The sequence below is a fragment of the Anas platyrhynchos genome, chromosome Z (genome assembly GCF_047663525.1).
Source record: "Anas platyrhynchos isolate ZD024472 breed Pekin duck chromosome Z, IASCAAS_PekinDuck_T2T, whole genome shotgun sequence".
In the NCBI taxonomy this organism is placed as follows: Eukaryota; Metazoa; Chordata; class Aves; order Anseriformes; family Anatidae; genus Anas; species Anas platyrhynchos.
The window spans coordinates 55,100,143-55,125,703 of NC_092621.1; the positions used below are offsets into that span (position 1 = coordinate 55,100,143).

The 25,561-nt window shown below is 44.0% G+C and overlaps 1 protein-coding gene across 7 annotated transcripts in view; it reads left to right on the top strand.

Moving 5' to 3' along the window:
- Positions 1 to 16,710: 16,710 nt before the first annotated feature.
- The window catches only part of PCGF3 (polycomb group ring finger 3), a 56,410-nt gene continuing 47,559 nt past the window's right edge, over positions 16,711 to 25,561 (top strand). Inside the window, exons 1-2 of one of the 7 annotated variants that reach the window (XM_038170361.2) lie at positions 16,711 to 17,141; positions 17,634 to 17,789. In XM_038170361.2, coding sequence (XP_038026289.2) covers positions 16,743 to 17,141; positions 17,634 to 17,789 — 555 coding nt within the window. In that variant the 5' untranslated portion in view covers positions 16,711 to 16,742. Of the gene's footprint in view, positions 17,142 to 17,633; positions 17,798 to 25,561 lie in introns of all 7 variants that reach the window. The other 6 variants (XM_038170360.2, XM_038170363.2, XM_072030870.1 and 3 more) reach the window with 6 other exon arrangements.

Sequence of the window (25,561 nt, forward strand, 5' to 3'; positions counted from 1 at the left end):
GGAGAGCTGAATTTTCAGTGTCCGTCTGGTTTTAGATACAGGGCTGATGAGGAGGAATTACTTCTGAGGCTATTTACTGAACTGTAGGTCTCTTGGTTCTTGCAGATTTTTTTTTAATTATTTTATATATTTTTTAACTGGCATGTTTTTTTAAACTATTTTTGAATGTTGCATGTATTTCAGATACTGTGGTACCGGAACTGGTATTGGCCAAGCAGGCTATTTTAATGAAGTCCTGGATGGCTGCTTATTCTGCAAATGCTGCAGTGGCACTAAACTCTGAAAAGTCAAAAGCACCCAGATGGGAACTGTATATCATAGCAGGCAGCAAACCTTTGAATTACCCAGCATTATATCAGCCAAGCTGAACCTTTAAATAAACAAGCACAGATTAACCATTAGGGACTTATCTTCGGTGCTGGTTTCAGTTCTAACCTGCAGTACTCAGCAGAATTCTCTTTTCCAGAGAGCTGGGGCCCCCAGCGGACCCAGTGCCTGCCCTCTCCCACACACTGCCAAAGGGAACAGTCCTCCTGCAGGAGTCTGCCTCTAAGTGAGAGGCCAGAGCAGCTGTAGTCCTGTGCTTGGATAGTCCTAGCACCATCCTCTGAGCATGCAACAGCCTCCAGAGCAGGCTGCCCACTTGGGTAGAGGGAGGTAAAAGTAAAGGTTTGACTCTACAAATAATGGAAATGTCATGCAAATATATTTAGCATAGATTTGAATACAAAACTTTGGAGTCACAAGCCTGTTTAGGCTGACAGTGGTGGCTAAACCTGATTTCACGGAGTGCTGGCTACAGGAACCATATAATTGGTGTTAACCCTACTCAGTTCTTACCTTCTCATAAGTCCTTTATCAGGAACCTGTTTTTTTTATTTATTTTTATTTTCCCCCATGTTAACAGTAAGGACTAGCTCTCCAAAAAGATTAAAACAGTGTTAATAAGCCAGCTTATAAGGTTTGAAGAAGGCAGAAAACTGTTCAGCAGAAATCCAAACTTTCAAAGCAGGTGAATAAAATGATTGGTGCTATAGAATAACTATAGAATGGTCTTATTCATGTAGCCAAAGCATTCTACATTCTCAGGAAACATCACTTCTTTCAAGTCAAAAATCTTTAGGGAAAGTAAAATGGGGTTTAAGGCTGGAAATTGCTAACTCGATTTTTCTTCTCATTAAAAAGAAAAAAAAAAAAAGAGAGAGAGAGAGAGAGAGCAAAATATTTTAAAGAGGACTAAAGGTATTGTTTTAAGAAACCAAAACCAGATGCTTGATTTTCGGAATGAGCATGCAATACTTCCTCTACTACACCTCTTCGAAACACCCCAAATCATTAGTCAGCAGTGAATAACATCTTCTCCAGAGTTCACAGAAGAGATAAATATGTTCCTGCCCATGACTGGGGACCTCAGCAGACTAAGATTCACTCATCAGCACTGCCTTTTCCTCAAGGAAAATGACAGCACTTCTAAATTTTATCCATGGCTTTCATAACGTGGGTGATTTGGCTGACTCATTAACCTGGGGGGGAGAGGAGAGGGGGAGGGGGTTGTTAATCAGCAGATGACTGCTCTGTGTGCCACAAAGCCATGATTCAGATTTGCTCCTTTATGGGAATGCCTGATTGAAATAAATTGTATGGTTCACATTAAGCCATAGTCCTCTCGTTTTGATCCTTGTTTCCTAAGAAACACAGCTTATGCAAACAGTCCTTGTCCTCTCTTTCCCTTCCCAAAATCTTCGCAATCCTTGCCCAACCTCCATAAAATTCATCAATAAAGCTGTGGCCTGTGGCAGCTTGTGGCTGCACCAGGGGGACACCGCATTACTGCAGACCTCTTGAGAAGGAGTTGGTGGGAGGAGAGTTCTCCTCCTGCACGTGGGCTCTACAAGAGAGTTTCTAGAGACACAGTTACAGACCTCCAGGGGAATACGTTGCATTTTTTTTCCACTAAGACACTTGATTTATTTCTTTTTTTTATAGCTTTGCTGTAAATAGTTCTCCATCCCTGGGTGCTGTTGCAGAGCAGGACAGGTATTGCAGGGGTAAAGGGGACTAAGAAGAGGCAGATAACAAACCTTATACAAGCCTGACGATTCTCCAATACAAACTACTGTTGAAAAGTTATCTTAGTCATAAACCTGAAAGTACTGCGGGGCTTTGCACACAGAGTTGGGCAAAGACTAGCTGTGTGTCCTAACCTGCAGATTTCTTAACTGAAGCTGTTCAAAGGAAATCTGGAAAGAGATTCAACACAGAAATCCCCGGGCTTTATAGTGGATGTCTTTTAGAAGAAAGTCCAGCTGTACCTTAGTGCAGTTCCTGCTTGGAAAGTAGAAGAGAAAGCAATGAGCTAGGGTCAGCCTGGAAATACAATCCAAATCCCACAGGCCAGGTAGTTTTAGGTCAGGGAACATAACCTTGCGCCTTTGCCACATAACCTTCTGGGACCTAGCCAAGCGGAAGCAGGACCAGTCACCTCATTTTGCCTACTAATTGTTTCAAGCTGAGTGCAAGAAAGGGGTGTGTTTGTTGTACCAATGCCTGAAGGTGATAAATGGGGAACAAACTTTTATGTATAGGTATTACATTTTCTCTAAAACTTTAAAAGCAAATTCAAACCTCATACACTGTCTCCTCCATCTTCTCTGTTCCTTCCTTTTTTCCCTCCCACAGACTTACAAAACAGACTATATTAACTCTTTCCCCTCTTCTCTGCAATATTCCCTCCCTTAGTATTAATTAGTATTAATTATTAATATTCCCTCCCTTAGTATTAATAATTAATTAAGTATTAATTAAAAACTCCCTTAGTTTTAATTTATTGTTCTTTTTAAACCAGCGTCTATCTTTTCATTTTCCTACTTCGTCTCATGGATTCCAGTGTGCACATCTCCCTTCACTCTTTCTGCAAAGCCCATTCCTTTGTGCATGACCACTCCTCTTCACCTCTTTCCAGTTCACAAATGTCCTTACTTCCCCAAGGAGAATCCTGGATTCAACCTACAGAGTTCTTCACTTGGGTGTATGTAGCAAGGTTTTGGTAGCTTGCGGCTGCCAGGGTGAGAAGAGACATGGGGCCATCCCCATCTCAGATGTATAGCTGAGCTCATCAGTGGTGCTCATTGGCACCTCTGTGGTAACGTATTTAAGAATGAGTAAAAAATGCCATGGGACTGCTGGGAGATAGAGGAGTGAGAAATGAATGAGGACCAGCCCTGTAGCTCCCAAGAGAAGGGCCGCAGGAGGGCAGGAGGTGCTGCAGGCAGGCAGCAGCAGTTCCCCTGCGGGCTGTGCAGGGAGAGGCCCCTGGTGGAGCAGGCTGTCCCCCTGCAGCCCATGGGTCCCCCATGGAGCAGATCTCCACGCTGCAGCCCCCCCATGGGTGGAGGAGCCCCCGCTGGAGCAGGTGGATGTGGCCTGGAGGAGGCTGCAGCCCATGGAGAGCCCCCGCAGGAGCAGGCCTCGGGCCGGAGCTGCAGCCCGTGGAGAGGAGCCCACGTGGAGCAGGGAAAACTGTGAGGAGGAGGGAGCTCATCACTGGCATTTCACCTTCCCCAGCTCCATTGTGAGCTCTCTGCAATCCTGTTTTTTTCCTTCACTGTAGCTGTCCTCCCCACTTTGCTCAGCACTATTTCTTCCCGTGACCCCTGTGCTTTCTGCCACTGTACTGCCTGGTGGCTGACTTTCTGTTTGGGCTGTGGCACCTCACCACAGTGCCATTCTAACCACCTGGGTACGTCTGTATGTGGACTCTCTCCCCCTGTTAGTTCTCTGCCCTAGCACATCCAGGAACCAGCTGCTTTACAAAATGTTTTGAACTTCACCTTTGCCTCCTCTCTTCCTTCGACACAAACTCCCCCTACACTTCCCCTCTCTGCTTACCGTCTACTCCTTGCAATCCCATGTTCACAACTCTTGCTTAACTTGCTCCTGCTCCCCTGGACACCTTACCGTGCCCAGGGACACTAACAAACGAGCACAAAGGAAAAGGCATCACAGCCTTTTTCCTGGCCACTAGAGGAGGTGGCATGTATGGAAAAACCTGGTTGATACTGACTGCTCTGTCTAGAGAAAGTAATTATGGGCAAGCTGACAGCACCCTGGGATGACAGTCTCATTCTGGTCATGACTAGGCTGGATTACCTTAGGGAAAGGGGTGAAACTGTCAATCTTCTGCCTTGTCTATACCACAGATATATTTAATGGTTCTTTAGCATCAGTGAGGTGACCTAGCTCTATGCCAGCCTCTAGGGCAAAGAGTTATCACAGCACATCCACACTACAAACAAGGAAAAACAAATATTCTAGGCAAAAGAAACTTGGTTTGCTCATCCCTGAAAACAAGCTTGTTGCTTTGAACTCCTGTCTTGTGAGTTCTGCACGCGTTCGCTTGGCTAGTCCCTTGGTGCCATTACAGAACACAAGGCAATGCATCAAGGTCTATGCTGAAATGAAACATTGCACCAATTAGCTTGCCCTGCTGGGGAGAGGCAAGACTCCTTGCAGCATCTTTCTAGCCAAAATGATTTTGATGCCAGGAAAAGTGGCAAGAAGACACTGAGATTCTGTGTTGGAGGAGAAAGGGAAGTTTGATGCAGTAAATGAGAATTTGGGCATTGCGTCTTGTTTGGTGCAGACCTGATTCCAAGAGCTCACTTGGCCACAGGTGATGAAAAGTTCTTGCTGTGTATTCTGTTCAGTGGTTGCCAAACCCTTGAACATAATGATCTGTGAGTCTTTTCCACAGCCTATCTTCCACCTTGTTAAGCAGATTGAATGTCTGTTCTTAGGCTGTAGTTTATATGCTAGCTTCCAGAACTCCAGTTTCCAGATCTGTTTTTTGAGACAGGGGGATGTCAGCTGAGGCTGTTAGTGGCTCAGAATCCATTTTCAGACAGTTTCTGTTCCCTCTCAACCCTCTGCCTGGTTTGGCAGCGGGCTTTGTGGACTTCAGCCTCCCCGAAAAGCTCCTCATGGGTGTCAGTGGAAACCGATGCTTGTCTGCATAGTCATTAATAAATAAACTGTCACTGAAGCACAAGTCTTGTGGTTGTGCCAGCTTGTCCAGGTTGCCTAGGGTATGCAGTGGATGGGTCTGGATAAATTTCTTCAGCAACTTGAAGGTTTGGAGATACATATATTAACAGGTACACCTCTTGCTGATCAGCCTTGGGTCTCTCCCCTCTCATCTGGGGAAATATTTAGTGTTTTACGTAATGTAATATCTCACAGTTGAGGCATTACAAATTATTTAGATTTCTCTCCTTGTCCTAAGGACGATAACCCATCCAGTTCTAAAGGGAAGCCCACCTACAGTCTCCAAGACAGTCCTTTTCTGTTCAGCCAGAACAGCAATTCCATTTGCAGTACTGCAAAGCCTGGTCTGGGGTCTTGAAGCACAAAACCTCACAAAAATGGACTTGCTTGTTCAACCTGAAATGTATTAATTGAAAGAGATCTGTCCCTCAAAGACAATGAAAAAGAACAACTTATGATCTGGTCAGGAATATTTCAGAAAGATTTCATGAAAGATGCCAATAACATATAGCATCTGACTGGTGACCTAACATGTCTGCAAACTATTATGCTCACATTCAAGAGCAGCAAGTGCTGGCTCTGAACTAATGCTTTTAAGCCTGAAGTTGAAGCACACTTGAGGAGCATATATGTCGGATAGAGTACATGTGGGTGCAGTGGTTTGGGAGGCAGGAAAAAAAAAAAAATCTTGCAAGGCTGAGAATAGTGGCAGTTTAATGAAAGCGAAAAAGATGAATAAAATAAAATCAACCAACCAACCACACAAACACATGCACAAACACACGCACACATCAGATAGATAGATAGATAGATAGATAGATAGATAGATAGAAAGAAAGAAAGAAAGAAAGAAAGAAAGAAAGAAAGAAAGAAAGAAAGAAAGAAAGAGAGAAAGAAAGAGAGAGAGAGAGAAAGAAAGATTAAAACAAATAAAATATCTGAATTCTCTGAATTCTCCTTTGGGTACCATGACACCACAAAGTTCACTTTTCAAGGCCCGAGATGGCATTTCAGGCAGTTGCTTCGTCTGCCAGGTATGTTTCCAGCCACCTGGTGGAGATTGTACTCACACAGCTTTTTTGACTGCAGCATGTTTTATGTTCATGGATAACCTGTGTCATGGTCTGAACTGTCAGGTCCACCACTTGATCATGAGTTCACCCCTACATTGCATCTCTCCCTGGATGTCCTGATGTTCTGTGGGCCTATCAAGCAACAAACACTTCACCCTGACCTTCCCAGGAGAGGCCCACCCGAGCCATTTCAAGTTTTGCATCCTGATCTATCTGCTCATTGTTTTGATGAGAAATGTTTGATATGAGTTTGAAGAAGCTAAGTGTGGTGTTTTTTTCAAGGTGTGTATTACCTAACAGGGTGCTTGGCCTGGTTTATAACATTGCCTTTTTGTGTTCAGCGAGTGCAGGCCACCTGTCCACGACTTCGGTGTGGGAACCTCTACTTCCAGCAGTGCAGACAGAAAATGTACTCAATAATTCATTTAAACGTGCTCAATAATTTAAACGCAAAACCTGCAAAGATTTTCGTTGCCTTGAGTGGTATCTCTGCAGGGCTGACATGAACAAGCAAACAGCACAGATGGCTCTGCCTAGGGCAAGATTCTGCAAGCGGTGGCAAACGTGTGGGTGTCCGGCCATGGGTGTACGCGGAGGAAATGGTGGCCACCCCCGCCTTCCAGGTGACTGCTGCGCTGCTCTAGCAGAGGTGATTTCCTCCTCAGCTAGGGTGGCCGAGCGAGAAGCCCACAGTTTCTGACTGTACTAACCTCAAGTAGAAAGCTGTTTAGTAGGTGGGCCATGTGCACTGCTCCCACAAGTTGTGAGTAGGTACCTACGCGTAGTACAGTTGGAGCCCTCTGTTGGGAGAACAACAATTTTTTTAAAAACTTTTGTGTGGTTATGCATAACCTTGAGCCATCCTTGTTTCCTAGATACAGACAGAAATGTTATTTTTCGTTATGTACTTAAATGTTTGAAGTAATACTGTTAAGTAAAGAGTTCAGCGGGTATAAAAAGGAGCTAAAATGGTACCATCTTGAAAATCAGACTACTGTATCTAAAATATATTTTAAAAACAATTCTTAAAAACAACTAACTTTTATTCTCTTTTTATTCTTCGCTTCTGGTTTTTTTTTTTTTTTTTTGGTAGATTAGGTGGTAGATGGGATTGTCAATACGTGGTATTCCTTGTGGCAGTCAGCTGTTTTCTGCTTTTCCATGTTTTCCACAGGGAGAAGCACTTTCTGACTTATGAGAAAATTAGAAGTCACTTCCTGGTCTGTCAAATGTTAAGCTGGTGCAATTTCTACCTCTTGTCTGAGCTCAGAAAGAAATAATTTTTGATGCTCCTGCCAACCATTCTTCGTCTTAGAGGGGCAATTATTCATGACAATGTTTTGAAGGCATAGCTGGAATCCTGGCTCCCACTTATCTGCCCAACAACCTTGCAAAATCTGAAGGATGGTCAGACACCATGGCCCTTAGTTTTCTAAACTTCGCTGAGTCATAAAAATTGAAGCACCTTCAAAATATTTCCTAGGACAAAAAATGGCGTGCTAGAGAGTGATGCTGATTTGACTGGCAGGGCTCAATCTGGAGGTGGGATATTCTATTTAATGGCAAACCATTTCAGTGCAGTACTCTGCCCCAACAGTCTGCAGCCTTCTCCCTCGTGCTGTTTCACTCATACCTCAGGAAAGCTTGGAAAACTGTGATCAGATCAACATGGACCCCTCAGGCAGGCTGAATGAAGGATCAGTCATTCTTCCTTCCCATGATCTGGCTGGGAGGCAGAGGCACCGAAGAAGCAGTATATCCAGAATGACACAGGAGATCTGTGGAAACATTGAGATTTCAGTTTGGGTGTGCCTTAATTGCTGATCTATTGTTTCTTTCGCTGCCAGAGATTGTCCTCTTCCTGCTGGGTACATGGCAGCTGGACTCTACTTGACTCAGCAACCGCAGGCTCCCAAACATAAGAGCTGTCTCATCTCTGAAGACAAAACAACAAAACAGTGCCGACTTCTCCCTGCTTGTGCTGGGGGTGACGGTTTCCTCTTTCTCCCTGCCTTCCTTGCCAAGTCCCCGAAGCCCATAAATGACTGGGGAAGGCTCAAACTCTGCAGGACCATATGTTGCAAATATGATCATGGGATGACTGGATCCTGTCCTTAATTACCTCCCACTTGTCCCTGTGTTTTCAGTTAATATTTTTCTTAAAGAAAAAGTGAAAAATGCCGTTTCCATCTGCCACACAGTAGCAGATGATGGGGAGGTGGGGGAACCAGGTGAAGACTTGTGACTAGGTTCTGTGGTAACAAAGAGTAGTACGATCCAGACACCCTCAGTGTGAGTATCTACAAGAGATCTTCCTTGCCCTGAGATGTCTAAAATTGCCTTTGACAGTTCTCCTGTAGAAATACTGGCTTCAAAACATCAACATCCGTCAACAAAGAAATAGCCTCTTTGAGGGCTTATATTCACCTTTATATGTATCTGCTTTCATCTGGTCTCCATCTCTCTCTCTTTCTCAGGTAAAACAGTAAGCACAAACTATTCCAATCTAAACACTCCAGAGGCAGGGAGTGCACTTCAGTTTCCCTGTGATATGGGACCACCAAGATAAAACAGAAAGAAATTGCCTTGCAACAAGCTGTAGTGCTTTGTCTTCACTGAGGGAAGGCAGAGCTATTTTTCACAGAGGTACATTAGTTAACCTGAGGTAAAACATAAAACATAAAAAAGGTTAAAAGATGCTTGCTAGAAGTGGGTACTTGATAAGTCCAGGTGACTAACAAACTGGTTTTAGACATCCTGTTTTTCCTCCAAATACAGCCTGCTGCTGTAACAGGCTGAGAAATAAGCATGACTGCCACCTCAATATGATGAATTCTTGAGGTCCATTGGTGGTGGCAACTGTCTCTTCTTGAGCTTCCTTTTCTCCCTCTGCGTCTCTGCTGATTCCTAGAACACCACGCTTCGCCTCAAAGACTGCAGCAGCACTTGAAACACTTCCCTTCTTGTACCTCAGCAGAAACTTTTCTGCTATTGACATTAATTCCGATAAGCTTTAGGATGTCATCAGGATGTCCCCACATTCCTTCTGCCACAACAAAGCTGGTCCTAAAACACTTGTTTGCAAATCCTGACTGCATGGCCAGCTCAGCCTGGGTGAGTTATCAGGACAGTTTACTTACTAGGGAGGATGCTTTCAGATTGCATACAGGGCATTGGCTGGATACTTGCAAGACAATAGATAAATCTCTTGTAATACCATCGTGAAAAATACTGCAGGGAAACCTTGCAGAGAAACTGAAAGCTCAGTGAAAGTGTAAGGACGCTCAGCAAAAGCCTAAAAAGGAGCCTTCCAAGGGGCCACTGGAAGCCCCCATCCATGCTGGAGATCACTGCATGAGCTATAGGCATCTTTCCATGGAAGGCAGCATGTGCCCACAAGACAATAGATGATATAAAGCAAGTGTTCTCTAGTTAATGTGGAGAAAATTGATTGAAACTTGGGGATACAGACCCTGTGTTAGTGGGACTATTATAGGAAGCAGCAAAAATGTTTTGGGCTGACTGAGCCAATGTAATAAGAGAAAAGCCATTCTGATCTGAAAACTGTACATTAAAAGACTGTATTAAGAAACTGAAACAAGTTTGTCTATATAAATGGAGTACCATCCAGAAGATAAAGAATACAGTAAGAAGGTACAACTGGAATTAGATAATCAGATGAATGCAGAATGAGAGAAAGAAAAACTGTAGAAGAAAAGCAGAGGAGCACTATACATGCTAATCCCTCTACAGTGCAGTGATTCACCCCGGAGCAAGGAAAATTCCAGTGGGACCTGATCACACTAAATATGAAGCTAAAATTAGACACTTGCAAAAGTAAATCAGAATGCAAAAATCAAACATAGCTGCCGCATTTTCAGGAAGAAATGGACTTGATTGGGAGCTTCTAGAGATTATGTCTGTGGTTTACTAAGAAGTATCTGCAGGCTAACTGGTTTGAATGGTTCACTGAAATTATTTTAATTCCAGGAGTGAAGGCTATGGTTACTGTAAAAATATAGCTCCAAATGTTTGGTAAACAGTTCCTGTATTGGAAATCTATACAGAAGCAACTGGTGGTTACATGAAGTTCACTTAAGATGAAGTCTTGTTGAAGGCCCTTTTGAATCAGGACAGTTTCTTACAGGATGTGCTGGAAGGTAGTTTCTCGGAAATAAAAGTAAAAAAAAAAAAAAGAAAAAAAAATAATAAAATAATAATAATTAAAAAAGAGAGTCAAAGAAATTGCAAGGAGGCCTTCTAGTTGTTTTTGTTGTTGGTGTTGCTGCTGCTGTTTATTTGTTTGTCTTCTTGCTTGGCTAGTTTGCTTGCTTGCTTGTTTGTTTGTTCCTTCCCTCACACCGTGCACCCCTCCAAGGCAGATTCAGCTGGATTTATGGATGTGTTTGTTGTGAACCTTCAGTCCCTGGTAGATGCTTGCTTAGCCTCTTCTTAGTCTTCCACGATAGAGAATCTGTGGAGATTATATCCCACAGATATATATCCACATTGGACACTGGAAAAATATCCACCCAAATACCTCAAAACTTTAATCTATTTCTGATGTTTCTCCCTCATTTAGACTAAACCCAAGCTCCCCATGTCATTTTAGGTCCTCTTTTCTAGAACTGTTTATTCTCCTGCACTTCCTCTCATTTCTTTTTTTCTAGTATGACACTTGATCAATAGTCTTAACAATGTGGAAAACCTGTAACACCGACTCACAGGTGATACCCCTTTTATACACTGTGAAATGAGGTTTATGCTTTTTGTCAAGTCCCAGGGACTTGTGCACCTTCAGGTTCCATAGGTGGTCTCAGACCTGATCTTCTCCTACACTGGCCAGTTCGTCAGTCTCCCAGTCCTTGCCGTTGCCTTCTGGTGCCTGGGCTGTAGGGCTAGAGCTCTTACCAGTGGAGATTGAGGCAAAAAAAGTCACTGAGTACCTCAGCCTTCTCCATATCCCAGGTGACCATGTCTCCCATTTCCTTCTGGAGAGGGCCCACAGTTTCCCTTATCTTCCTTTTATCACCAACGTACCTACAGAACCCTTTCTTGTTGCCCTTGATGTCCCTGGCCAAATGAAATTCTAATAAAGCTTTAGCTTTATTACTTGTTTCCACCCTCTTAGGCCTCCTTTTTCTGTTTGAGTTTGGCAGGAGCTCCATGCAGGCCTCCTGGTGTTTTTGCCTGAATTCCTCTTTGCTGGGACGCATTGCTCCTGAGTTTGAAGGATGTGATCCTTGAATATTAACCAGCTTTCCTGGGCCCTTCTTCCCACCAGAGCTTTGACACGTGGTACTCAACCCCTGAAGAAGACAAAGCAGATCCCTGAAGAGGGCAAAGCCTGCTCTCCCAAAGTCCAGGGTAGCTAGCCTGCCGTGCTCCCTCCCTCCTTGTTGGTGAAAATGAGTTTCAGCACAGCATCTCTTCTTGTTGGCTTCTCTGTCACTTGGAGAAGGAAGCTGTCATCAGTGCATTCCAGGAACCTCCTTTGTTCCAGGAACCAGCCTATGCCCTGCTGTGCTGTCCCTCCTACAGACATCAGGGTGGTTGAAATCCCTCGTGAAGACCAGGGCTTGTGAACATCGAGTCTGCTTGTGTCTGTCTATAGAGGGCCTCATCCACTCAGTCTTCTTGGTTGGGTGGCCTGCAGCAGCCCCACACTGTAACCTCACCTGCCCCTGCCTTTAATAAAATAAAATAAAATGATTTTTTTTTTTTTAACAAAAGGAGCCCATAAGCTCCTCACCCATCCTCACGCAGAGCTCCATGCACTCCAGCTGCTCACTGGCATAGAGGGCGATGCCTCCCCCTCATCTCCCCTGCCTGTCCTTCCTAAAGAGCCTGTACCTTTCCATTCCAACGCTCCAGTCACAGGAGCCATCCCACCACACCTCTGCAATGCCAGCAAGGTCATAGACCTGAAGGTGTGCGTACGTCTCTAACGCCTCTTGTTTATTCCCCATGCTACCTGCATCAGCACTGAGACATTTCATACAGACTTCAGACAGCCCAGACACTCATTTGCCCTACAGACAGCTCCTGGAGCTCATCAAGGCTCCCAAAGAGAGGCTCAGCCTGAAATGCAAACGGGCAGGATCAACATTCCCAGGTGAGTCACCTGTGCGTACACTTGTTCTCCCTTCCTCCCTCCCTCCCTCTCGTCCTGTCTGATCTTTGTTGGCCAACGATGGTAGGTATTCAATCACTTGGGAAATTCCCATATGACATTCAGACTGATGTACTGCCTTCTCCTGCACTTAGGGTGGTGCATTCCAGCTGAACAGTGCTGTCTGAATTCTTCTCTCCTGTACATGACCCTACTGAAACACACCATGCACTGCATGCCTGCTTGCACTATGCCTGATGTCTAAAGGGAAACATGAACAGGATCCCCGATACACCATCCTGGGAAACAAGTGTGCTACAGGGGAGAACCAGGTATCTGAGTGTGTCTCTTGCCTCTCCTACCCTTCTTAGACAATGCAACTCTTTTAGGAACTGATGCCTGAAATTTCAGTCAGAAAACATAGAGGTGTTAAAGATGAGTGAACAAGAAGTGACTGGTGAGAATGCCTGACTTAAATCAGTGGTTTACTATAAAACCCTAAGTGTAAGTACTTTTAGTATAAACATACAGCTTACATGGAACACTTTGTGTAAAGGAACATTTTGTCTATTACAACATGTATACAGCAGGAAAAAAAAAGTCTTAAAAATATATGAAGGCTGTATACCTGAGTTGGAAGATAAATGAACCTCCTTCTTTCCTTGGATGGTCTTAGGAAAAAAAATGCAAATGTTGGAAGAAGGTGAAGCCCTTTGCTAGGTTGGTTTTGGTCAGCAGTGGATAGCCAATATATGAGATAGACTCCTGCTTTCTCCGTTTGGCAGAACTAGGGTGAGAACTGATCATATTCAGAAAATGACTTGGGGTAGCAGATGGACCATGAATTGCACACTGGCCTAAATTCAGTACTGTGACTGGCAACACGTGTGGATGGTTCAAGCTATGTATGGGACAATGCAACAACAGGTCAATTTCAGCAGGGTGGAAACACAGCTGACGCAGAGCTGCATCCCTGTGCAGGTTTATACACTGGTCTCACAGCAAAAGGTTGGAAAAAGAAGTGAGGAGCTCTTGTGGTTACCTGAAGAGATGTGAGCCTGTGGAGGTTTTACTAGGCTGGGCAGCTGAACTCCACCGCAACTGCTCTGTCACTCCCGCTCCTCAGGAAAAGAGGGGGAGAAGAAAGTATGCTGGAAAGAGAAAACAAACAAACAAAACACTCGTTGCGATAAAGATAATTTAAATAGAGGAAAAAGGAAGAGGAAAAAAAAAAAAAAAAAAGCAAAGGCTATGTGGAAGCACAGAGAGTGAGATTTAAAAAAAAAATCTCTACTTGCCATCAGCAAGTGCTGTTTGGCCACATCCTGGGAAGCAGGGCTTCAATACATGTAGTGGTTATCTGGGAGGGCAGATGTCTTGATGAGGAGAGCCCTCCCTTCTTCTTCCCCTTTCCCAGCTTTTATTGCTGAGTGTGACACCACACTGTATGGAATATCCCCTTGGTTTGTTTAGGTCAGCTGCCCTGGTGCTGCACCAGCACTGCTCAGTGATAGACAGCACACTGGTGTGATACCACTGCTGTTCTAGCTACAGGTGCAGAGCACAGCACTGTATGGACCGCTGCAAAGTAAGTTATCTCCATCCCAGCCAGACCCAGCACAGAGCCAATCATGCCTTGTGCAGAGGGTTCCTTGGCTAATCAAAGGGAATAGATGGCATTCTGCAAAGTTTCACTGTAATATCATCACACTTTGCATCTCAGCTTCCTATCAAGGCTGCAACTTAGATTAAAAGAAGTAAGTCCCCAAGGGAAAGGACATCGTGGTACTGCATTCTAACAGCCTGGAGCCTATATGCTTAAGAAACCCTTACCCCTGCAATTCACAGCAGCAACAGTTAAGCTCATAATAGAAGAAGTTTTTTCCAAACATCCATGTTCCCCTGTAGCCTTCTTCTCTCTCCAGTATTTACCTCGGATCTTTCCACCTCTGCTTTTGATTTCACGTAGGTTGTCTGGGAATGTACCTGAAACTGAATTGCTGAAATTAAAGTTGTTATACTAGTGGTTTCCACATGTGTAAGTAATCAGGAATCTTACCAGTGTTCTGTATATGTGTAGTCTGGTATGTTAGCAGCCAAATGATAATTGATGGTCATAAAAAAATGCAACCCCTCTGCTGAATTGCACCAGCCAGGGAGGTAACTTAACTAAGGTGAGAGTTGAAGGTCAGCACACTGCCCTGCACAATGCAGATTGTTGCAGAAAGCCTTCCTCTTACTGGAGCAGCTACCGGTGCTAAGAGGGGAACAGCCCAGATGCAGAACTCCCAGGAACTGTGCATGACTTGTTGTCGTTGCTGGTTGCTTGTTTGTTTGTTTTTCATTGTAAATTTCCTCATTTAACAGTAGGGATATGGGTAGGTCTTTTTGTATTTAAAGAACAGTCCCCTGAAGGGAACTGAGCTATGTTTATGTAGGTAGCTAGACATAGCAGGGAGGCTGGCCTGCATGATGTCCAGAGGTCTCTTCTATCCTCAACCAGTCTGTGAATATCAATAAATGCTCATCACCTTTCCTTTATTGTTAAGAGATTTCTCCAGTCATCAGCAGAAAATTGGAGGTTTTGGGGCTGAAAGCACCCCCAAATTCACCACAAATTCAGTGAGAAATGCCAGTGGTGTCTTCCCAAGTTTTTTAAAAATCATGATTCTATTTCCAAAATATCATGACTGACTTAGTGCTAAAACAGCACTTGTACAATTCTGGTGTTGTTAAAACACTTGAAGTACACTCAGATTTCCTAAGCATTTCTCTAAAGTAAGTTTGTAAAATAACTAGATTTTCTTGCATGTACAAAAACTTGCATCTTGCATCTTCAGGAACAAAACTTGAGTTGAAATGCCTGTCAGCTTTGCAAAAGTCGGTATAAGGAATTTTTTTATACTCTTGATATGCATCTTCAGAGAAGGCTGTGGAGAAGAAAAATGATAATATGAGTGGAAAAAGTGTAAAAGAGATGTCAAAATACATTTTACATATATACATACTATATGTAAAGTTCCATATATATGTGATATAAATATATATATATATATGTCAGCCAAGGTGAAAGGCGAAGCATGGAAAAAGCAGCCAACAGCTTGTTGCAAAATTAGTCACCTAGACCAACGTATTCACACATGGTCTAAAAGGCAATGTTGCTCTTCAGCAGATCGAGGAAGTTGCTGTCTTCCCAGGGTGATTTAGCCAACTGAGATACTGTTAATCTGAATTTGCCTGGCCTTTTTTGATTTCTCTGCTTGACAATTAATCCCTGGATTACAGAAACATTCAAGTGGAAAGGGACACCCTGAGGTACAACCTCTACCTTTAAGCAGGGCTTTGTCTAGGCTGATCTTCAACATCTCCTAAAATGCATAGTGCACAGCCTGTCTGGGAAACCTCTTCCAAAGTTTAAATATCCTCAGAGATCTCTTTATTTATTTTTTCCTTTCTGTCCCATCACAATGTCCCCCTACTATGCTGGAGGTGTTTTTGCTGGATTTACACAAGTTTATCAATAACTTTCTCATATCGATACACCCAAAACTGAAGGCTGTATGCCAGGCTTGTTGTAACAAGTGCCAATTTAAAGGAACAATGATGTTCCCCCAGTGCACTGGTCTGGTTGGATCACAAGATTTGGATGTTTTTCATTGCTGCCAGGGCACACTGGTGGCTCATGTTTAGCCTGTTGTCCCCCAGAACCCACAAAGTGCTTCCAACAGGTTTGCTTTCCAGTCAGTCAGTCAGAGGGGCTGTGAAGCTGGTCAAGGGCCTGGAGCACAAGTCCTGTGAGGGGCGGCTGAGGGAGCTGGGGGTGTTTGGGCTGGAGGAGGCTCAGGGGAGGCCTCATTGCTCTCTGCAGCTGCCTGAAAGGAAGGGGTGGGGAGCTGGGGTCGGCTTCTTCTCATAGATAAAATGGATAGGACTAGAGGGAATGGCCTCAAGTTGTGCCAGGGGAGGCTCAGGTTGGCAGTGAGGAGCCATTTCTGCTCAGAAAGAGCAGTCAGGCACTGGGACGGGTTGCACAGGGAGGTGGTGGGGTCACCGTCCCTGGGGGTGTGCAAGGACAGGCTGGACGTGGTGCCTGGGGACACGGTTTGGTGGGTGACACTGGTGGTAGGGGGTGGTTGTGCCAGGTGATCCTGGAGGGCTTCTCCAACCCTCACGGAGCTGTTCTATTCACGCCCCTCCTCTTGAGGCAGAGTGAGCTGCGCACACCCCCATTACTTCGCGCAGGACACATTCTCCCCCTTCACATCCTGGTGCAAGCAGCCCTGCCCCACGCAGACCCCCACATTCCTCAACCCCATCCCCAACCCCACTACAAACAACCCCTGCCCACGAGAGGCCCCCCCCTCCATCTTCCTCCCGCCCCCCCCCCTCCGCCACGCACGCAGGCGCGGGGCGGCCCCGCTGAGGGGAGAGGGGAGGGGATGGAGAGGGGAGGGGATGGAGAGGGAAGGGGGGGGGGGCCCCGAGCGCCGGGCCCTGCCGAGCGCCCCGCGCGCATGCGCGCTGATCGCGGCGCCCCCGCTGGGCTCGGCTGGGCTCGGGCCGCGCTCGGCGATTTCCGCCTCTTTGTTTTAAACTCCGGGCCCAGCCTTTTAATTCACAGCCCGCAACACCCTCCCACGGCCGCTATTATTATTATTATTTTTTTTAAATCTTATTTTCTTTTTCCTTTCCCGTTTGACGGGGGAGGGGACGAGGGGCCGGTTTCCCTCCCCCTCCCCATCTTCCTCCTCCTCCTCCTCCTCCTCCTCCTCCTCGCTCGCTGCCGCGCCCGGGGAAGGTCGGTGGGGCAGGGGGACAGCCGGACAGACAGCCGGACAGACAGACAGACAGACAGCCCTCAGCACCCCCCCCCCCCACCCCCGCGCCCACCACCCGGGATCGGACACCGGCAGGTCAGTGGGGACGGGGGGGGGGGGGATTCGGGCTGGAGGGGGGGGGGGGGTGTCACCCCCAAAACACACCCAAAATACCCCAAACACACCAAAAACACCCCCGGGCCCCTTCGCCCGAGGGGTTGGGGGCGGCCTGCGGCCTCCCAGCACCGCTGCGGGGTGGGGAGGGGGCGCCCGTGTCCCTCCCCCCCCCCCACCCCCACTGTCTGTGTGTGTGGGTTTTGGGGGGCTGCGCATTGAACCGCCCCCCTATGGTTTTTTTTTTTAGGGTTGATTTTGGCCCCCACCCGCTCCCTGGGGGTCCCTAAAAGGAAAAGAAATGTCCCCCTCAAAAAAAAAAATAATATAAAGATATAAAAAAGCGAGGGGTGCGGGGTGTCCTGGCTGCCCCCCCGCCTGTGTGGTCGGTGGGTGCCCGGCTGCTGCCCCAGCTGGGGCGCTTTTTGGAGGTGTCAAAAAAATGTGTGTTGGCCAGTTTCCTTCCTCCCGCAGGAAAATCCATGTGCCCGAGGAGCCAGCCCCCCAGAAACCTTCGCTTCGTTGGCCCCGCGGGTCTGGAAGGTTCCTGCGGGCGCGTTTCGGCTGGGTGTCTGCAGGCAGCCCTCCGTGGCTGTCCTCCAGCGTGGCACCGAGGAGCTCAGCTTGGGGGTGAGGAGGTGGGAATCCAGAAACACAAAGGGTTCGAGGGGAGAAAAGTTGGGCAGCGCCTTGGGGTAGGCTCCTGCCAACTTCTCCGTCCCGTGTGTGGCTCTTCCAGCGTGAGCTGGTCTCCGTGATGGAGCCCGAGCAGTTAGACACAGGCTCCATATGTTGCTGCAGGTCTTCTTGCTGCTGTGTGCTGCGTTTTGTTTTTGTTTTTATTTATTTGTGGTTGTTGGTTGTTGTTTGGTAGGATACTCGTGAACTTTAGGTTCTTCCTTTAGCAGCAGGTCAGGTAGGAGTCCATACTGTGAGGCATACCATGCCTTTCTTACAGGCTGCTTTACAATTCCTAAATTTCTCTGGTTGGTGACAAGGTGAATAGAAATAGAAACTCTGTACCCTTCCACTGGCTTAACTATTTCCATTTAAATTGCACTCCTAGGCATTTTGTTGTGTGTTTAAGAGAACACAGAACCTGTGCAGAGCTGAAGGTGTTTGTTGAGATCAGGCACAATTAGTTAGAAAAGGGCCAGGCGTTTTTTTTTCTAACAAGATGCATAGGGGTACTGCAACTGAAAGCTTGTAAAGATTCAGCTTTCAAAGCATTTCGTAAACTTCTGCTTGATGGAAATCTGTTTTGTTTCTTTACGTGGGTTGATCTAGCCAACCTGATCTGGTGGCTCTGCTGTCAGCATAGAAAATCAAGACAGAACATTTTGAAAATGTTTTGCTAAAGTTGACCTAGTTTATAACAGTGCTAGCATAATACTAATGCCTGGAATGGCAGAAATTAACTACCATGCCATGAAAGACCTCTGCCACTGGAAGACTGTAAAGTACAGCTTCTAGCTCTTCCAGTTGCCCAACCTGCTCTTAGGGACTATGTACAAGCATTGGAGGAGGTCACCTTTCAACTCTATGTCTGAGATCTATGTAAACTTTCTTTCAAGAGGAGTTCTATATTTGCTTTAATAGCTTCCATTTCCTTTTTCCCAAATGACTGTAATCTAGGTGGCCTTTTTAGCTTTTTTTTTTTTTTTCCATCTTTTTTTTTTTTATCTTAAAAGGGCAGGTGATGATCTCTCAGGTCTGAAATAATTCCAGAGTAAAACACTGAATTCTCTGTGAAATTCTGTAAGAAGTAGAAGTGTTTCCATTGCAGCTCTAAGCCAGATATGACCCATGAAGTGGATGTGGGCATAATGTTTTGAAAAGTACACACGATGATAGCATTTCACTTTTTAGCTACTCCCTTAATGGATTGTTTATACACATGCACAAGGTCTTACAGTATTGTCCTATGTGTTAGACAGTTTCTGTTTTTTTGTTTTGTTTTGTTTGTTTGTTTGTTTTTTTGTAACTGTTATCCAGTTGGCACACAACTGGAAATAGAGATACTAAATGGAAAATCAAGCTGATAGTGGTGTTCAGAGATGCAGTAAGACTGTCAGGGTTCCTGACTGTTTAGTGGTTTAAACTCAGTTTCTTTGTTCAATGATGGTTTTTACTCCAATTTGCTAGGTTAGGTGTACTGTTGGGTTTAAAGGAAACCTAGAAAAATCCTGCCTGGTTTTACTGGAGTAAGTTTAAAAGCCAGGAAGAAGCTGTCCACACCTTATACTATGTCTCAGCTTATACTAGACTTCTTTTGAAGTCCTGTCTTGAAGGAAGTTTATAGTTTCATATTCCTCACACCTGCCTCTTTGAAATGCAGGCTTTTGGTATTAAACTGTAAGTATGATATGTGGAAGTCATAGGTGTAATAAAAGGGAGGAGACAAAAAGGTTATTCCGCATGAAAGGCAATCCTTGCTATTGTGATAAGTAACAATATGCTTCATGTCTGACTGAAGACATACTGTAAACATTGTTTTGTTTTATAATCTACTTTAAATAGACAAAAAAAAAAACCAACTTGCTACTGTTCTCCAAGTTAGATTTTCTCAGGTTATTTTTACTGAATAGGAGGCTCTATATTTAAATCAACAGACCATGAAAATTAAATAGTGCGATGAGGACTTGTGAGAAGGGAAGTCTTTTTGCTATTGAAAGTTTGATCGAAGCTCGTTACTGCACTGATCTGGAAGTCTTGCAGTCATGTCCTTCCAACATAGGAAGGAAGGAAACAGCAGTGACTTGATTGGTGGCACTGTTCCCCCCACATTTTTTTTTTTTTTTAATCAGAACAAATACTTAATGCTAAACCCAACAACTGAGGGATCATTTATTCCTTTGCCAAATGTAGGACAAATTATTCAAAATTAAGAGGGTAGCACAGGCCACTCAGAAGTAGAAGGAAAGACAAAGTGTGGTGAGTTTTGTGTTCTTGCTGTCGAAAAGGTGACTACCTGCCATTAATGACTGCCTCTTGTTCAAATCTCAGTTAAAAGTTGAGGGACTTGCTAGGGGAAAGTGGTAAGGGTGCATGGAGTGAGGACTGGAGTTTCTTCAGGTATGTCTGCTGGCCATCAGTACAATGCGGGGTAAGACTGTAAGGAAGAAATAGGTAAGTGCAAAGAAAACCATCCTGTTTTGTTCTGCTCCTAGTGGAGGAACTTCTTAAACTATTACTTTCTATATCTCCACAAGGTGACAAGAAGCAGATTTATCATTATCCCTATAGTATGTATTGAGGCTGTCATTAACAGATACCTGCTTTGTATTCTGCCCTTGTATGTAACAATGGCTTAGAACTTTGTATGTGTTAAAAGGACTTGCGTTTTAGTGGCAGAAACTACCTTTGGACACAGAGACATTTGGAAGTCCAAGGTGTGTTCTTGTGTTTTCCCCCTTGTCTTAATAATTGGGTTTGGGTTTGCTTACAGTTTTTGTCTAAAACATGGAATATATTCTAGACACAAGCACTGTGGTCTTGATTTGAGGAGTCAGTAAAGGCAAGAAGCGAGAGAATAGTGGAGGACTTATTGGCGTTAGGACAGAGGTTGAACTAGATGATCTTGGAGGTCTCTTCCAACCTAGCTGATTCTGTGGTTCTGTATGCATTCGTTCAAATAGCTAATCCTGCAAACCACCGAAAATGCACACACCCGTTTTCAAAACTAGCTGTCTATATTCCAGACTCTCACTTCTGTTAAGTGTGTTTCTGTTAAAGATATTTCTAATGCCACCTCCTCATCTCAACAGAACGCAAACACGCTGTACTCAAACCAGCCGCCTTAATCCTTGAGAAGCTTTTCTTTGCATCTCGGAGTTATTCCTTCCACCGGAGGTGTGGACCCCAAGCCGTCACGCAGCGTTTGCCTGGTCGGTTCTGCCAGCTCTTGGAGAAGCTTCCCAGTCTCACAGCCAGTGATTCCAGTAGTCTGTTTCTCATTATGCTGGTCGATCATTTACCGACTTGCACACCCATTCCCATATACAGTTTTTTGCGATTAACTGACTCTTTATTTCAGGGAAACTCAAGCATAATGCTACCGCTTGGTGAAGTGCTCGCTTAGAATTTCGTACCCACAAGTGCACGTTGCTCTGGCCTCATGCAAAAGTCTGTACTCAAGGAAGAGTTCATTTGTGTTGGTGTGGGAGCAGCGTAGCCAAAAACTGTGCTCTATGAATGAAATCCACCAGGTTTAGAGATAAGCATTTACCCTTTTTAGGAACAGTTGCATGGATGTGTGTTGTTTGTTGAATGGATAACATGATGAAACCACCTTTTCCTGTAACAGTTTCCTAAGGCTGATTGCAAAATTGTCCTGTATCATAAACCAGTTTATGCTCTAGGTTCATGCTTTTTGCATTGGGTTGCCACTAGATGATGATTAACTTACAGGTATTTAGTTAAAATCTTAATGAAAGAAAGGTCTTGGTGTTAACATTTGCACTGTTGGGATGTCGTACTCACTCTTCAGACAACTTGTGAAGAGATGCCCAACTTTTTCCCTTGGAAAACTGACACATACATTTTCCTTCCCAGCTCGCTCTTTCCAATGTGTCTGGGTTTGATAAATTGATATTACTTTATCTGGAATCTGCACTTTTAAGTTCTGATGTTTATTGCTAAAATCCATATCCCTATGAGGGAATACAAAATCTAGCCTATTTGCAATACTGTTGTAATAGCTTATTTTACCAAAAGTTTGGATCAAACTACCATTGAGCTGGAGCAGTTTAATTGAAAGGTGCTTTTTAATAACATTTATCTTGGTTAATAGCGCCATTGTGCTTTGTGGCACCAAATCAAGTATTTCATATGCATACCATTTTATTAATCATGCACTTTCTAATCTTGTTCTTTTATTTCTTGACTGGCTAGATTGAGGTAGATATCACTCCCAAGATCAGGTTATTCCATAATCATTTCACAGAAGACTTATGTTTATATTCATAAAATGCTTCAGTCAAGCTTCTTATCTTGGCCATTGTCTACGAGGAAATGAGCGTAAATCCCTTATTTCTGAGGTAGCATAAATGGTGCCTGACCAGATAAAAAGCTCGTGGCCTGCTGACAAAGCTAATTTTCTTCAGTTTATTTTCCAGCACTTCAAGTTCTCTCAGTTATTGGACAGAAGTCACCAGAACCCGTCTGTGCCTAGTGATTCACATGGTATTAAGTGGTTATTAGCACCTGGAGATCTCATTTGGTGAATATGTTGAATATGTGGGTGTGAAGAGTTCTGTATTGGTTGCAGTCATTTTTAATGTGACTTTTTAGGCACAAACTTAGATGCTACTACCAGAAATTGTTTATCAGGAACATGTTTCCTCTAACCTGTAACAGTTATTCAAATTCTGTAAGGTTATTGTGGCCAGGTGATAGCTTCTGTGAGAGAAAATAAAAGATTACAGATTCCTCTTCTGTAGCCACCATCATTAGGCCTCCTGTTGTTGTCAAATACATTTAGTGGAGGGGCATATACAAGGGGAAAAATGAGCTTCTTTTATTTCTCCCCCAGACTCCCTAGCCACTTACTGCTTCCCATAATAAGTAACCTTTTTTTCAAGTTAGTCATCCATTATCACCATCTGCAGACATTGACAATTTTCACATGCAAACGTGGTGGGGGCAGTCAGCTCGCTCTTCTCCCGCCCTTAATGTAAAGTCAGGGGAATGCACTTTTCAGGGGAATGGTTTTTGCAAACATTCATAATGTACAAAGGGATCCACATGTGGTATATTCCTGAGACTAAAAATGCTCAGGATTTGCTGTGTGGAGATCTGTCCTGAGCATGCTGTGAAGCACTCTCCTTCCTGTCCTTGTCAGCCCAACTTTTAATATTGTGTCTTTCTTGTGAGGTATTTTATTAATCTGTGTTGTAAAGAATGGAGGGAGAGAGTGAAGGTGTCATCTGTTTAAACAACCATGGCATTTTTATTAGCTTCAGTAAGTTATTTTGATTGTCTCTTACGGCATAGTTCAATCTCCAGAAGTAGCTCTTGGTGAATTGCAGAGAGGAGCCAAATTCAAGCCTACAGATACTGCTAGGAGGCTGCGGTAGTTACAGTCTTGCACTGAAATACCACTTCCATTTTTACTGTGCAGGTCACATACCAATCTAGGGTTTGAAACGCATGGTAGGAAGCAATAAGAGGTTATGAAAGTGGTTTTGCCTTTACAAGCTCTTGGAGGAGACTTAAGGTATACCTGGAATGTAATTATGATGATACATAGGAATGATAGTGTTTGCTTATTTGCTTGATTATTCCTTGCGTGGAATGTCAGACCCTGGGTAGACTGAACCTTTTGAGAGGATATTTTCTTCCTGCAGTTTTTGAATAGTTCGTGTCTCATTGTGTGGCTGCAGACTTCAGTTGCTATCAGCCATCTCTTTGGATGCTAATTAAATATCAATTCTATTGTAATTCTTAAAGTTCAGCAATGTTTTTAATGATGGATACCTTTTCATATAGAATAAGTAAAAAGACTGATGCAAAAAGCTTTAGCTGATGACTTGCCATTGCTTTTTTCGTAACTTGGTGTTGTCTGATATACTACTGTGAACTAGAAAGTTTCTGCAGTATATGCACGGTTCGTTCATGTCCGTGTGAAATGCTGTTGTGCACGCCTGGCTCCTGACAGCATAGCAGCCTTTTAGTGGTTATTTGTCTGCTTTCATAGTAGTTTTTCACATTTTTCACATTGCTGTCTCTTTCCTTTTTTTTTTTTTTTTTTTTGTAAAACATTGAAGTTGGTCTGCTGTTCCATTCCCATTCTTCTACTGATTGTGTTTTTTTTTTTTTTTTTTTTTTTTTTTTTTAATTTAGTCTCTTATTCCAGCTAGCTATTAATGCTGTCTTTGTTCTTAATGCCGTCTTATGTACTGGAAGTTGTAATGAGAGAGCTATCTGCCTAGCTATTGGTTATCTGTGTCAACTTTTTCACTTTCAACAACATTCATTACTTATGTATAAAGTGATCTGTGCCTTCTTCTAAGGGATTCTGACGAATTTTGTGCGATGATCTAAATGTGGAGCATATCTTCAACTCATTTATGAAACAAAACTAAGCTGTCCCATGAGCTACATACAGAGTGCCATTACCATGACTGGGTAAGGAAGAACAAATTCTGTTCAGTGGTTTGTTTTCTGTACTTCTGACTCTAAAAGAATCAGGTCTGAGTTCGTGATGAAATGACTGTATGCAGAGCTGGGGAGGGAGACTTCAAGAGGCAGTTAATTCTCCTGCTGCCTGGAGCACGTGAAGCTGATGTGAGTTCCACAGCTGGTGCTGAGTTGGTCGTGGTAAAGGAAACTGGTATTTGTTTTCTTTCTGTGTGATTGGGTTAAGCTGCATTGGGCAATTCAGAGAACATTTCCATGACTACTCTATTGAAGTGTAAATCTTTCTGAACATAAATCAGGAAGGGAAATACAGACTGTTGTCTTTGGAGATACAATACATATGCCAGTGGAGCATCTGGAGGGTAAGAACAGCACCTGGGAATTACAGCTGATGGGCAAGTGGGGGGTCTACAGCTCTTTCCACTTGTCTTTTTCCTCAAGAGCTTCCCTTTGCTCTTCTGCTACCTTCAGTCCATACTGTCAGGCACAAAGCTGCCTTCATTGTTGCCTTGTTCCAGTGCTCTGTACTGTTAAAATAAGCACCTGATGTGTAAGGATTTTTTGCCTCAAGGTGGCTTTCTCCAGCAAGGGGTGGACAGCTGCAGCCAGTGACTTCTAAAACAGCAGAAAGGTGGCTGTCAAAGCCCACGCAGATGAAACTAGTCTTCTGGTGAGACAGTCTATTTTGTTGCTGTAACAATTTGGACCTTTCAGATTCTCTTAAAGATCAACTCGCTGCAAAGTGGAATTTTTCTGTTTTGAATAACAACAGCAAAAGCCAGTGATCAGGTGGCCACAGCAAAGAATTCATTTTTTTAAGTGCTGAATCCCCTCTCACGCCACTTGTTAGCACTGGATTTTTCTGTCAGAGTCCAAGTCACTTAAACCACCGTCATGTTGTAGTGTTAGGACTGATGGACAAGGTGGTGATTTGTAATGGTGTTGCCCTCTTTTTTCTGGGTTTCAGCCTCATTTCATACCTCTTTTTTTTTTTTTTTTTTGTGTGTGTGTGTGTGTTAGGGTTTGTGAAACTACCTTTTAATAATCACTTGGATGCAGAGTTTGTAGTGATTGAACGGTAATCTGTATGGTACACAAGATTTTCTTGTAGTGTAACACATTTTTAGATTATGCAGTGAAAACACATTTTTAGATTATGCAGTGAAAAAATGCCTTAAGAGTTAAGTTTCGGAAATCCTTTCTTCCTGCAAGATAGCCAGTGAAACACAAAACCAAAACAATTTGATAATAGTAAATATTTT